The 15,859-nt window shown below is 35.7% G+C and overlaps 1 protein-coding gene and 1 non-coding gene across 2 annotated transcripts in view; both read right to left on the minus strand.

Annotated features, from left to right (window-relative positions):
* FBXL13 (F-box and leucine rich repeat protein 13) overlaps positions 1-15,859 on the minus strand; it is a 275,894-nt gene that overhangs the window by 25,862 nt on the left and 234,173 nt on the right. Inside the window, exon 18 of the mRNA XM_045827260.1 lies at positions 9,730-9,813. Within this exon, the coding sequence (XP_045683216.1) occupies positions 9,730-9,813 (84 nt within the window). The remainder of the gene's footprint in view (positions 1-9,729; positions 9,814-15,859) is intronic.
* Positions 14,045-14,151, minus strand: LOC123812217. The gene has a single exon (XR_006784506.1). It is a non-coding gene; the product is annotated as a U6 spliceosomal RNA (small nuclear RNA).

A 15,859-nucleotide genomic window follows, 5' to 3' on the forward strand; every position in this document is an offset into this window, starting at 1 on the left:
CTGAAGTGGCTCATGATTTGTCCTGCTTGGCCACCCTTCCTAGTCCCTTATTCCTTGATCCATCTTCTCTACTTCCCTTTCTATTCATAAATCAAAATAAATCTGTTACTAAATTAAAGATCACACTGAAGATTAAAGGAGAAAAGGAACGTGTTTTCTCGTGTCCAAGCAGTTAAGGCAAAATTGAAGGTTTCAAAAATGAGAGGACCATATAAGAACAATGAGGGAAATGGAGGTTCTAGTATGTCTGCTGCTGCTTATACCCTATAAACAAAACTCAGATACCTTTGTGATTGTCAGAGAACATGACATTAACCTAGGCTACAATGAAGGTCTTAAAATTCATCAGTGATGCCATTGCAAGATATCAGTAAACCAGCTTGTGAAGAATATAAGACACAAGCTAGACAGAAAAGACAGAAGAGAGTAGATGAGGCTGAACCATTACCACATACCTCTTATTTTTCTTACCTAGTTATAAATATACCCACTGCATTATGGTTTCAGGGCTTTGAAAAACAGATATTCATATCTGTTAGAGATATTTTTTCATAATAAAAAATAAGAGGAGGCCATATTTGGGTTTGAAGAATAATGACAATTATCTAAGTCTGAATCTTCTCCTCCTTCCAAAACCATAACATCCACAGAGAAAACAACAAAACTGACACAGCACCCAAACATTTATTAATATTAGGACACAGAGAACAATATAAGCTTCAAATTACTTCTAAATAGAATAAAAACAGTAACAAATTCCACTCTGGCCAGTGTGGCTCAGTTGGTTGGAGCATTGTCCAATAAACTTAAAGGTCATCAGTTCATTTCCCAGTCAGGGCACTGGATTGGGGATTCAGTCTTCACTTGGGGCACATGCAAGAGGCAACCAATCAATGTTTCTCTCCCTTCCTATCTCTAAAATTGGTGAGCATGATGTGAGGATAAAAAAAAAAAAACAGTAACAAATTCCAACAGAGCTCTGTTAGCTTACCTGCAGCCACCACAAGACTTTGGAGAGCGTAGGAGAGGGAATGCTTAAAAGACTCTCAGAAGAGTAGAGGGATAAAGAGAACTTAGAGGAAGGACAGAGAAAATCACTCACAAGAAGAGAAAGTGCCACAGTAAATGTCAATATGCTGAATAGGACTTGGTAGTTCACAGCCCTGGCTACGTGACTTGGCAATGGAAAAGGGATTGAAAATGAAGGTATCACAAACTCCTAGGCAGTCAAATCATGCATGTAAATCATCCTTAAACATGTCTCCATAAGTTTCATGGATTTTACTACTGAAAAATTGTCCATTCCATTCCTTTTTCTCCAACCTCACTGTTACTGTCCTTGTTTAGGCTGTCATCCTCTCTCCCCTGGATGATAACAAAAACCTCTCAACTTGTGTTACCTTTAATCTAGATAGCTGCCTTCTCTCCCCTTGGTCTTCAATCTAATTTCCACATTTTTTATTAAAGTGAATTTCCAATAGATATGCTTTCCCTGGCATTCCCATGCTGGGTTAAGTACCTCAACTGAATCTTTCCATAACTTCTTCTATTATAGCTTAACATATGGAATTGACACTCAGGAAATAAACGTTTGATACCCTAGCTCCTGTGCTCACTTGTTTCATGACTTGGGGCAAGATTCTTAATCTCTTTGAACCTCTGGAAAATGGAATGAAAGGTATTGCCTACATTATAAGATAGGTAATTGATACATGAAAAATACTTAATGCATGGAATGTAATACTGTAGGTGCTAGACTAATGTTAGCTAACAATCACCAAATGCGTTTGCATTTTTCTGTTTATAAGTCTGTTTATTGCATTAGACCTAGATTCATTGCTTAAATTTTTTTAATGATTTCTGTTTATAAACAACAGATTACCTCAATGTCTACTACATAGAAAGTCCAGTCCAAATGTTTTAATATTTTAAGTATTTATTTTTAGAGAGAAAGGGAGGAAGAAAGAGAGGGAGAGACACATCAATGTGTGAGAGCAACATGGATTGGTTGCTTTTCGTATGTGACCTGATAGGGGACCAAACTTGCAACCGAGACATAATCCAATTGCCCTGACCGTAATCTAATTGGTGACCTTTTGCTTTGCAGGATGATGCCCAACCAACAGAGCCACACCAGTCAGGGCCATTCCAAATGTTTTTAATCAATAAACAAAATGTCACATTTTCACAAAATTAATCTGAATGAGACAGTTTGTATGTTGCTTTAATGAGTCATAGAGTTATTAATCTAAACTGAATAAACTTAATTGTCCATGTTTTTTCCAGCTTGGTGATCACAGATAGTATCCTAGCCTTGAACTAAGGAAGCTTAAGGATCTGTCTGGGTGGACACCACCGAAGTACCTGAACTTTGTGGCAGCCACAGGTCCCATCTATGTAAGTACAGCCAGACCACCAGGCTACAAACCACAGAGCACATGGAGCGTAAACTCATGACAGCCAGGGCGCCACGCTCACCAATAACAGCCTACCTGCCCAGCGCTCTGCTCTTCGTTCCTGAGCCCTCCAGTTCCTGACTTCATTCCTGGACTCTCAACATCTCACTCAGAGCCTACTTTACACTTGTCATCCTTTTTGGATGTTATCTATTCAGCCAGAATCCATGGATCTAAAAGTAATATAACAGGCTTCCAGTTTCAAGTCTGTCATCAGAGTTTGGAACTTATTACTTCCAACCTCAAAAATAAGGGAAAAGCTGAGAAAACTGAAAACCAGCAACTTTTCTTTGATTCATCAGATAATTCAGGTCACAAAGCAAACTGCCACCATGAAAACTGGAGAGAGGGGCTAACACAGAGAATCAGGAGCAGAAATCTATGGCTGGAGCCAGTATTTGTAAGAAATGCTTAAAAGATCATTAACTAACTGCTGGAGAATGAGTGAACTAGTTTGAGAGAAAAATTCCTGGGAGCCCAGCTTTAGGCTGGGTCCCCCTACTTTTGTGAATTTTACCTCCAAAAGGTCCACTAAGTTTTCAGGGTGAATGTCAGAGAAAAATCCCCTCCTGCCTCCTGCAAGCAGAGGGAGAAAGTATCATTTTGAAATACCTCCAGAGCATCTGTTGTTATTGACAAGGTCTTGCTGGCAAGGGAAACTATTTATCAGAGCCTAATCAACATGGGTTTTATGAGATTCATTCTAAAGGGGTAAGGGAAATACCCAGCTCCAGCCCCCTCTAACCATCCTCTCTTGCCTAAGTGTAGCAGTAGGTATGGAGATGGGTGAAGCTTCACTTGTAAAGATCGCTGTCCTGGGGCAGAGATGGCTTCGCTAGTGAATTCCACCAAACATTTAAGAGAAACATGATAGCAGTTGTTTACAATCTGTTCTAGAAAAAGAGGCAGAGGGAACACTTCTTAACCCATTTTATGAGACCAACATTATTCTAACATCAAAAACACACAAAGAAAGGAAAATTACCACAAGAGACCAATATCTTTCACGAACATAGATAGAAAAATCCTCAACAAAGTATTAGCAAATGGAATCCAGCAATAAATATATAAAAAGAACTATACATCACTACCAAGTGGAATTTATTCCAAGTGTGTAAGTCTAGTTCAAAGTCTGAAAATGGTTGATCTAATTCATTACATCAATAGGCTAAAGAACCAAAATCATATGATCATATCAATAGATACAGAATTTCATTTGACAAAATCCAGCACCATTCATGATAAAAACTCTCGGCAAACAAGGATTAAAAGGGAACATTTTCAACTTGATTAAGAACATTTATCAAAAACCTACAGTTAACCTTATACTCAACAGTGAAGAAATTGATGCTTTCCCCTAAGATAGGGAACTTGTCAAGGATGCCCTCCCTAGCCACTCTTATTTAACATCATACTGAGAGTCCTAACTCATGCAATAAGACAAAAAGAGAAATAAAAGGTATACAGATTGGGAAGAAAGAAATAAAACTGCCTTTGCTTGCAGATATAGGATCATTACATAAGAAAATCCCAAAGAATCAACAACAAAAAAGCAAAATACCAACTTGTGGTATTAATAAACAATTAAAATTAAGTTGCAGTATATAAAATTAATATACAAAAAGGAATGTTCCACCTCCTCATTTTGGCCTTGTAGACCCTCTTCCTCCAACACTTGACCAGTCTCATGCATACATAGGTGGAGTTTATAAGGGCTTAAACAAAGAGGCCTGCATTTCTGGAATACTAACATAATGTACAATGTTAGGAGGTTAACAGAAGTAGATATGGACTCATATTTACTGAATAAAGATGAAAAACAGTCCTTTCTAGGGCTGAGGGCACACGTAAGTTGCCATAAGCAAATAACACTATTTAAGTGCCTAAGTGTGTATATCAATATTCTAAGTATTATATTAAATTAACTAGGATTTTGGAAAATATCTTTAATATCATAATCCTAATGAAAAACAATGATCCATTTTCTTTTTACCTGGTTAACTCTCTTATACTATTTTAAAATATGATGGCAAATAATATTAATTAAGTGTTATAGAATTATTAAATGCTCCTACATACATAAGCTTATTTAGTCAATTATAATTTAACTGCCTCTGAAAAATTATTTGGTTCATTCATAGGAGTAAAAATAGTGAATTATTTCTTCCAAGAGCATATTCAAAACTATTTCCTTACAATTAGGAGCAACTTTGCTGTTGAGATTACTTGTTTTCTGACTGTGTTTAAGTGAAATAAATCACCAAACTTCTATACAAAAAATTATTTTTTATTTGCTAGTGTATATTAGTTTTTCAAATTAAATATAATAGTAATAGTAATAGGTAATATTCATTGCACACTTACTTTGTTCAGGAACCATACTAATTACTTAGATATTTTATATCATTTAATCTTGCAGCAGAAAGTCTGTTTCATTATTACACCAGTTTTTACAAGTGAGGGATATAAGGCGCAGAAAAGAAAACTTATTTGCCCAAAGTCATACATCCTGACAGAACCAAAATCAGAAAGTTCTGTTAGACTCTAGAGCAGATGTTGGCAAAATACCAAATTTTCACATGTGGTCTGTCACCTGTTTTGTATGGCCCACACTCTAAAAGTGGTTTTTACATTTTTTAAAGGTTTGAAAAAAATCAAAAAGAACAATATTCCATGGCATGTGAAAATTAAACTATATTAAAATTTTAATTATTCGCCAAGTTCATTGGAACACAGCCGTACTCTAATTTGGGTACATGTGGCTATGTCTGTTTTTTACTTTATGATAACAAAGTCGAGTAGTTGTGACAGAAACTGTATGGCCTATGTATACTTATATTTACATATAAACACATATATGTACATTTCTCACCACATACACACATGTATAAGTCCTTGTGGTAGGTCATAGCTAAACTTGACCTTCCCCTCACTTGTGCCCTTTCTTAACCAACCTCCTCAACCTACCAACTAATTTTTTAAAATAATTAGTTACAATAATAATTATTAAACAAATTTTAATTAAAAAATTTTCTACTTGCAAGGTTTTCACTCACAGATAATTTGAATAAAGAAAAATATAGACATTCGTATGTATGGATATTACATTAATGTATTTATAGCATACTTCATTCCCTCAAAAGGGAACAAGAAATATAAACTAGATTAAGGGCATATAAAAGGCAACCAGAGTATATAATTGGATTTATTCCACTGGTTCTGTCCAGATAATAAGACAGAACTTCCAATTTATCTGTATTGTAACATCCCAATTAAACCAGTTTTTTTGCCAAACTCAACAGTCTGTTACTTGACTAAATTTATAAAATGCTTGAGGAAAAGGTTTCTTGAGAAATGCCCAGTTATGATTGTACCAAACATCTCTTCCAAAATGTGTGCCTTTTAAGAGCATGACATCATTTTAGTTTAACATGATCACTGAGTGTCTAATGTTCTCAAGAAAAAACTAAGGTTGAAGAAAGTAATTAAAACCAGATCCTGAAAAGTCAATACTAAGACACTCAATCTGTGTGTGTTGTGGTTTTCAGTAAAACACTAAAATGAGGTCATTTTTAATTTTTATTACATTCATGACTCTTGCAAAACCTAACCAGGGTAAAAATGTTTACTTCCTCATTTTTCTCATTAAATCACTATATACAATATAAATTTTCAATGTCATGCTAAAAAGATAATCTCTTATAGTTAGTTTTATAAGTAACAAGAAAAAGAATTCCTGATGAATTGTGGATAATTCAAACATCTCAATTTAGTCACCTCATTTTATTCCCTTCTCCTCTCTTTTGTAAATCCAGATAAGAAATTGTGGAATTGACTTATGTTTTACTTTCTCCTTCCCTCTTCCTTTATCTAGTTCTTTTGGGACTTAATAATTGGTCTGGAGGAGGCACTGAGGACAAAGATTACCACATGCCCAGAAGACACACACACACACACACACACACACACACACACAGTCTCTCTCCAAAAGCAAGATAAAGAGGGATGATAGAGAGAAAAACAAATTTGTGAACTTGAACAAAACAGCTGATCTTGTGCAACTAATAATTAATTCTATACTTCTATGTTCCTGTATTCCTCCATATTTCTCTCTTAGATCACTGAAATTAAATATACACCAATTTTTAAAAGAAAAACGCAAACAAAATATAACCAGAGACACTGAAATTAAGAACACAATCTAACAATAGCTAGAGGGGAGGGGGGAGGGAACAGAGGGGAGCAGGGTACTCAGGAACTACTACAAAGGACACAAGGACAAAACCAATGGGGAGGGTGGAAGCAAGGGAGGGAGTTGGGTTTGGCTAGGGTCGGAGGGAGTGGTGGGGAAAAATGCAGACAACTGTAACTGAACAACAATAAAGTAATTTAAAAAAAGATTACATTCTTTAAAGCAAAGCCAAACTCAGCTGTTTGATCATATAGTTAGCATATGGGTAAATGCTTTCATCTAAAATCTCAGAGCACTGCCCTGGCCGGTATGGCTCAGTTGGTTGAAGCATTGTCCCTAACCAAAAGGTTGCGGGGTTCAATCCCCACTCCAGGCACATAAGATCCCCGGTCTGAGCACCTGAAGAAGGCTCAGTGCTCTGATGGATCAATGCTTCTCTCTTGCATCAATGTTTCTCTCTCTCTCTTCCTCTTTCTCTTCCTCTCTCTCTCTAAAAAAGCAATGAAAAGTGTCCTCAGGTGAGGATATAAAAAAAAGATTATAATCTCAGAGCACCTAAAAAATAGTGTAATTTTCAGGCTCCAAAGAGAGAAAATAAAAATGCCTGGAATCCATAGACTCGAAGAGAAATGGCAGAGGGTTCTGGCTTCCTGATACTTAGCCTCAGACTTTGATCAGCACTTTCTCATCCTATTGAGCATTAAAAAAATTAATCCTGGCTGGCATAGCTCAGAGGATTGAGTGCGGGCTGCAAACCAAAGTGTCACAGGTTCGATTCCCAGTCAGGGTACATGCCTGGGTTGCAGGCCATGACCCCCAGCAACCGCACATTGATGTTTCTCTCTCTCTTTCTCCCTCCCTTCCCACTCTAAAAATAAATAAATAAAATCTTTTTTAAAATTTTAAAAAATTAATAAAAATAAAATAAAAATAAAAATTAACAAGTAATCGGTATTAAGAGGTTATATCATCACCATGATGAATTTCAATACTCTGAATGAATGGTAGTTATTGGTCAAGTGCAATTGATTACCAGATAAGAAATATAATTCAGGTTGTATTTTGCTTGCTTGTTTGTTTTGTTGACAAGCAAGCAAAATATAACCAGAAACATTGAAATAAAGAACAAACTAAGAGTAAATGGTGGGGAGGGAGAGAGGGATAATGGAAGAAAATAGGGGAAGGTACATCAAGGAACATGTACAAAGCACACATGGACAAAACAAAGGGGGTAGGTTCCAGGGTGAGAGCTGGGGATGGGTAGGGCAGGGTGCTGTGGCAGGGTGAAAATGGAGACAACTGTACTTGAACAACAACAATAAAAAAATGTATTTATGCTCAGAAAAAAGAGAAAGTGCTGCAAATGGAGCAGCAAAAATAATTATTCTTTATGTTTTTATATTTCTGTTTAATAATTTATAGATAACTGAAAATAAACAAGAAATCATATATTTATTACATAAATATAATAAATACAAAAATAAATATAATTCAATATTAGAAATGTTAATATTTAACTGTCTTATTTTAATAACCTTTGCTCTATCACCTTGTCAAAGGCCTCTTGAAAACCTGACTAGATCACATTCGTGCATCAAGTTTTGTGTACATGCATGTTTAACCCTTAAATAAACTGCAATAGTTAAATCATGGTTTACCCTTAGGGGAACCTTTTAGCTTTTTCTCCTACTAGGTTACATATATCTAAATGTTTTGTAACCCTCTTTTGTTATTGTAGAGTTACAATCTTGTCCTGAATGGACATTGTGGACCTATGATCTTTGTTTTGAAGGATAATGTTTGTCCTTTTTAATTCTTTATACAATTGAATATACTAGTAAGCACATTTCCTAGGAATTTCTTAGAACCTTAGTATCCAGGGTCTGAAATTGGGAGAAACTAACATTGTTTGACACTAATGCCTCTTAAAGAGATTTCTTAATGGTGCTACAATTTCCCTTAAGTACATTACATTGTCCAGACACAATGAAATATAGGAAAAATAATTTGAAAACAACTTTTCCCCACTAAGCCATATTGTCCATCAGCCATTTAGAGAAGCATCCATCCGTTTCTACTCTTCATTTCAATAAAAATGTAGAATTATATGCTAAAGTCTCAGCACCATTTGACCTTGCGCCTTCTATAGTTCATCAGTCTATATAATAGTTTAACACTCTCCTACTTGTCATGTTAGAACTTCTTGTGAAGTCCATTTCAAATTCATAAAAGAAAATTTTGTTTGCCATACTCTGTGGACTTGTCAACTATTACTTGTGTTATCCTTCTGCATGTGAGATAAATCCTTTCCCCTCAATAAAAGAGTTCCTTTCTTTTTAAAAAAAAATTCCTAGTTTAACCTCAGGTTTTCATAAGTAGGCCATTGGTTCCCTTTAAAACATTACCTTCCGTGATTTATTAATAGGTAACCTAGTTCAATACACGCATGAAATATGATTCTTGTTTTTCTGTTGTAACACGTTGAGATGTTTAATGTTATGTTGTGCCTTCCTCACAGTAGCTACTTCATGACTTCCTACATGTTCCTTAACTACACACCTAGGAAATTTACTTTTTTCATGAGTTCTTAAAATACCAAATTAACACATAATCATTTATCCTAGTTACTTATCTTATGTTTTCCATTCTGGTAAAATATGCTATCCACTGTGTTTGAATAACTTAAGTTCCTAATTGTTAAGCACCTGGTATAATTTTCTACTCTTCTAATTTTCATAGTTAGACTAACATTTCTATATACAGAACACCTTCTTTATACATTACAGTTTTACCATATTGCATTTCATTATTCTCCAAGTAAACTACCTACCTGTCCCTATTTATCCTACAAGTCTAATAATGGGAAGGGAGAGAGTAGGTAGAAAAATGAGAAAATAAATTCTCTCAGTCACCTTAGGCTGCAGAGACCTGACTAAAAGCCAGAAGTTAATCTTGTCTCAACCAAGATCACATACATGTTGTTACATTGCAACCCTTTTTTCCCCCACTGTAACCTACAAAGTTTAATTTGTGCTTAATTTACAGTCTTAACTCTTTATCAAAATGACTTGATTATCTTACCCGAATTCCAATGTTGGTGATTTTATTACAGTCAGATAGAGAAAGTTCCTTTAATTTTTTGTGTCTGGAAAGTATCATCAAACCCTAAAAATATTTAAAATAAAGATCATCTTGTGGTTATAATTTAGTTAGAAGGATATTTCCAATAAGATAACAGTGATTTATACAAAAAATGTAGCTTCTGTCACATTTCTTTACATTTAAAATACCTTGGTTAGAGGCGATGAAACACAAATACCATATGATCTCACCTTTAACAGGAACCTAACCGACAAAACAAACAAACAAGCAAAATATAACCAAAGACACTGTAATTGAGAACAGGCTCACAGTGGTCAGAGGAGAGAGGGGAGGGAATTTCAGGGGGAAAGAGTGAAGGATTTGCAGGAACAAGTATAAAAGACACATGGACAATAACAGAGGGACGGTGGAAACAAGAGGGAGGTGGGGAGGTGGGCAGTGTTGGGTGGGGATAAAAGGCAGAAAACCGTACTTGAACAATAATAAAAAAAATAAATAAATAAATAAAATACCTTGGTTAGGCAATATCATTAAATAAAATTTTCAGATTGTCTCTATCTAATGTTTTGCAAAAAGTGTCACGATATCTCAGAGACAGAAAACTTCTTATCTTGCCACCTGTTTCCAGGTCAATTTTATCTAAATCAATATAAAAAAATCTTAGACTCCCAAACTTACAACTTTATTTTGAAGACATTTCATGTAGCAAATCATCTGTTTTAAAATAAATTCTTACTTATGCCTCACTTAAAATCTAAAAATCTTCACTGATTTTATGTTTAATTGCTTGAAAAGAGGGAAAAGTTCTCTATATAAAGGCCTATAGACAGATCAACATTCATTAATAGCCCACTTCTTTTTTCAGTTCAAAAACTTTGTCTGTTTTTATTTAAAAAAAAGATTGGCCTTAAATTAAAAAAAGTTGTTAAAACTTTAAATATAATGTACATATAATTTTATATTAGTTTCTGATGTACAACATAATGATTCAACATTTACATACCTTACAGTCACACTAAGGCATAATCATCACCTGTTACTGTGCAACTTACCACGATGTTGCTGACTGCGTTCCCCATCACCTTTTTCACTCATCCCCACCCTCAGCCCTCGGGAACTATCAGTTTGATCTGTTTCTATGAGTCTGTTTTTGTTTTGTTTGTTCATTTGTTTTCGTGGGGTTTTTTAAATAAGATTTTTATATATAAGTGAAACCTTATGTTATTTGTCTTTCTCTTACTTTACTTAACATAATACCTATTAGGTCCATCAATGGTGTAGCAAATGGAAAAATTTTATTTTTTTCTTGTGTAATACTTCATTATGTACATATATACACATTCATATACATATGTGTGTGTGTATATACACATATGTATATATCACATCCATACTACATTTTCCTTTTCCATTTATCAATAGACACTTAGGTTGCTTACAAATCTTGGCTATGGTGCAATGAGCACCGGGGGTATGTACATCTTTTTGAATTAGTTTTCATTTTCCTTTTTCTCCTTTTTTCAGTATATTTTATTGATTGAGCTATTACAGTTGTCCCATTTTTTTCTCCCCTTAATTATTCTCTTCCCTTCATTCCACCTCCCTCCAGCTTTCCCGCTACCTTAGTTCATGTCCATGCATCCTACATACAAGTTCTTTGGTTTCTCCATTTCCTATACTATTAACCTGCCCCTGTCTTATTTTCTACCTACCATTTATGCTTCTTATTCCTTGTATCTTTTTCCCCCATTCTCCCACTCTCTCTTCCCACTGAACCCTCCATATGTTCTTTATTTCTAATTCTGTTCCTGATCTAGTTTGCTCAGTTTTTGTTTTTGTTTTTTTTTTTAGGTTCAGTTGTTGATAGTCACAGGTTTGTTGTCATTTTACTGTTCATATATTTTTTAATGTAGTTTATTGATTAGGCTATTACAGTTGTCCCATTTTCCCTTCCACCCTGCACACCCTCTCCCACCCACATTCCCCCCCTTTAGTTCATGTCCATGTGTCATACTTATAAGTTCTTTAGCTTCTGCATTTCCCATACTATTCTTGCCCTCCCCCTGTCTATTTTCCACTGACCATCTATGCTACTTATTCTCTGTACCTTTTCCCCCTCTCTCCTCCTCCCACACCCCTGTTGATAACCCTTTATGTAATCTACTTCTCTGTGGTTCTGTTCCTGTTGTAGTTGTTTGCTGAGTTTGTTTTTGTTTTTGTTTTAGGTGTGGTCGTAATTGTGAGTTTGCTGTAATTTTACTGTACATGTTTTTTATCTTCTTTTTCTTAGATAAGTCCCTTTAACATTTCATATAATAAGGGCTTGGTGATGATGAACTCCTTTAACTTGACTTTATCTGAGAAGCACTTTATCTGCCCTTCCATTCTAAATGAAAGCTTTGCTGGATAGAGCAATCTTGGATGTAGGTCCTTGCCTTTCATGACTTGGAATATTTCTTTCCAGCCTCTTCTTGCCTGCAAGGTTTCTTTTGAGAAATCAGCTGACAGTCTCATGGGAACTCCCTTGTAGGTAACTGCCTCCTTTTCTCTTACTGCTTCTAGGATTCCCTCCTTCATTTTTACCTTGGCTAATGTAATTATGATGTGCCTTGGTGTGTTCCTCCTTGGGTCCAACTTCTTTGGGACTCTCTGAGCTTTCTGGACTTCCTGAAGTCTATTTCCTTTGCCAGATTGGGGAAGTTCTCCTTTATTATTTGTTCAAATAACTTTTCCATTTGTTGCTCTTCCTCTTCTCCTCCTGGTACCCCTATAATTCAGATGTTGGAATGGTTAAAGATGTCCTGGAGGTTCCTAAGCCTCTCCTTATGTTTCTGAATCCTTGTTTCTTCATTCTTTTCTATTTGGTTGTTTCTTTCTTCCTTATGGTCCACTCCATTGATTTGAGTCCCAGTTTCCTTCCCATCACTATTGGTTCCTGTACATTTTCCTTTATTTCACTTAGCGTAGCCTTCATTTGTTCATCTAATTTGCGACCAAATTCAACCAATTCTGTGAGCATTCTGATCACCAGTCCTTTGAACTGTGCATCTGTTAGGTTGGCTATCTCTTCGTTGCTTAGTTGTATTATATCTGTTCTTTTGTTTGGGCCATTATTTTTCTTTTGTCTTGACGTGACTGTTAGTTAGTGAGGGGCGGGGCCTTAGGTGTTTACTGAGGCGGGGCAACCCTTGTGCTGGGTTGTGAAACAGTATGTGGGGGAGGAGTCCGAGAGGGAACAATGGTGCTTGCTGGATTTTAGTCCGCTCTCTGCTGGATTTTAGTCCCTTCTGCCTCTTCCCCCAAGCAAACTGGGCCCTTTTGGTGCTGATCCCCATGTGGGTGGGTTTGTGTACATTCTAGAACCCTGTGGGTCTCTCCAATGAACTCTCCTGTGAGGCTGGGAGTCTCTCCCATCACCTCAACCACCCACAGGTGGTTGGTGTTTTGAGGCTTTATTTCTCCGTGCTGGAACCCTGGGTTATGTGGTCTGTCTTGCTCCCCAGTTAGTTTTCATTTTCTTTGGATAAATACCCAGAAGTGGAATTGCTGGGTAGTATGGTAGTTCTATTTTTAGTTTTTTGAGGAGTCTCCATATTGTTTTCCACATTTGCTGCACCAATTTGCATTCCATTAACAGTGCATGAGGGTTCCATTTTCTCCACCTCCTTGACAGTACATTATTTGTTGACTTTTATTTAGATGATAACCATTCTAACTGGTGTGACATGGTATTTCATTGTGGTTTTGATTGGCATTTCTCTGATGACAGCTTTTACATTTTATACAAGTGGTTTTGCTGTCCCATTTCTTATACCTTCTTTCCTAAACTGACTAATGTGCTTTATAGAGATCATCATGCTTTTGCACTCAGAATCACAATATTTTTATATTTCCATAAGATATGCTTCTTAGACTAGATGTACAAGAGCAATTTCTTCTCATTCTAATATCCCAGAACTGGTTGGCAGGGCAAATACCAAAAGTAGTATATGAATTTTTTTCTTTAACAATATTTTGGATTTAATCTTTCTTGTATTTTTTTCCATTACCATTTTATACCTCCCTCTCCCCAGCAATCATCACCCTATAGTCCATGTCCATGAGTCCTTTTTCCTTTTTGCTCAATCCCTCCACCCCCTAAGCCCACCCCCATTAGCTGCCATCTGCTCTCCATCTATGAGCCTGTCTCTGTTTTGCTTGTTAGTTCAGTTTGTTCATTAGATTCCACATATGAGTGAAATCAAGGGGCATTTGTCTTTCTCTGACTGGCTTATTTCACTTAGCATAATGTCCCAAAAATATGGAATGCTTCACGAATTTTCATGTCATCCTTGTTCAGGGGCCATGTTAATCTTCTCTGTATTGTTTCAATTTTAGTATATGTGCTGAGGAAACAAGCACGCCTTTTAAAGTTTTATTTGCAGGACTGGTTTACATTTTATTAATCTTCAACACAACATTTGAACCATCTTGAAAATGATTATTAAAATATTATATTTTGGGGGTTTTTTACTGATGTACATAAAAAATCCAGATCAAAGAAAAAAGTACTTGGCATTCTTATTAAATGAAGCCACTGTTTAAACTGAATATGTAATTTTATTTAACATTTTGTACACCATCCACAAATAAAAACACTCTGTTCTTTTAATTTTATTTCAAATGTGACTTCTTTTGTTAAGAAAACAGTATGTTTTCTCCTTACTTGTTTTTTTTTTTAATTTTAGAGGGTACAGGAGGGAGAAAAAGAGGGTAAGAAACATCTATGTGAGAGAGAAACATCTATTGATTTCCTTCCATACACACCCCTGGGGACTGAACCTGCAACCCAAGCATGTGCCCTGAGTGGGAATTGAACTGGTGACCTTTTTGTTTGTAGGATGATACCCAATCAACTGAGCCACATTGGCCCAGGCTCCCTTCTTGTCTCAAAACAAAAAATGACCAAAACCTGTGGAGCCATTCACATGTGATCTGGGTTCCAGATGTGGATGCTATTGAATTGGCCAAAAAGTTCATTTGTTTTTTTTTCTGTAAGATGGCTCTAGTAGCGTTCAGTTGTCTCTAACTTTATTTGAAACACTTTTGTTAGTTTGTTTTGTGACAGCTGTCATATCAGTATGCATTAAAAAAACTAATCAAAACTGGTGAATTTTTGTGTAGCCATTTTAATATTGAAGATGGAAGAAAATATGCAACATTTTTGGTGTATTATACTTTATTTCAAGAAAGGTAAAAATGCAACTGAAATGCAGAAACAGATTTGTGCAGTGTATGAAGAAGGTGGTGTTACTGATTGAATGTGTCAAAAGTGGTTTGTGCAAATTTGTGCTGGAGATTTCTGCCTGGATGATGCTCGACAGTCAGGTAGACCAGTTGAAGTTGATAGTGATCAAATTGAGACATTAACTGAGAACAATTAACATTATATTATGCAGAAGATAGCCAACATACTCAAAATATCTAAATCAATAAAGTAATTGGTGAAAATGAAAAATGTGTCTTTTATTTTATGGAAAAAAATGTGTATTTTATTTTATGGAAAAAAATAAACAGACTTTTTGGCCAACCCAATATTTTATTTATGTTAGTAGTACTGAATTTACTTATTTAATTTTTTTCTTTTATTAACTCTATACAGAGGAGAAGGGGGGGAGAGAAAGAGAGGGAGATATACATCAATGTGAGAGAGAAACATCAATCAGCTGCCTCTGACAGGCATCCCAACTGGGGATCAGGCCCACAACCCAGGCATGTAGCCTGACTGGGAATCAAACCAGTGACCTTTGCTTTGCAAGATGATGCCCAACCAACTGAGCCATGCAAGCCAGGGCAGAAGGAGTAGATTTAGATATTCACCCAACAGAAATAATATTGTTTAAACAAAACTATTAACAGATGCAAGGTTTGTCCCATTGCCCTATACTTGATAATAGCTAAATGTTTTATTGTATTTATTATCTTGCCAAGTCAGAATCTTTTAGGATGAGCTGGCAATGAATTACACTTGCTAATTATGATATTTCATGGTTTATATTCTCTTTGCCACTGTATTGAAACTCACTAAAAATTAATGTTCACCAATATTAAAATAAAATGCCATGTTTTA

This window comes from Phyllostomus hastatus, unplaced genomic scaffold (genome assembly GCF_019186645.2).
Source record: "Phyllostomus hastatus isolate PE091 unplaced genomic scaffold, TTU_PhHast_1.1 phas_scaffold_78, whole genome shotgun sequence".
In the NCBI taxonomy this organism is placed as follows: Eukaryota; Metazoa; Chordata; class Mammalia; order Chiroptera; family Phyllostomidae; genus Phyllostomus; species Phyllostomus hastatus.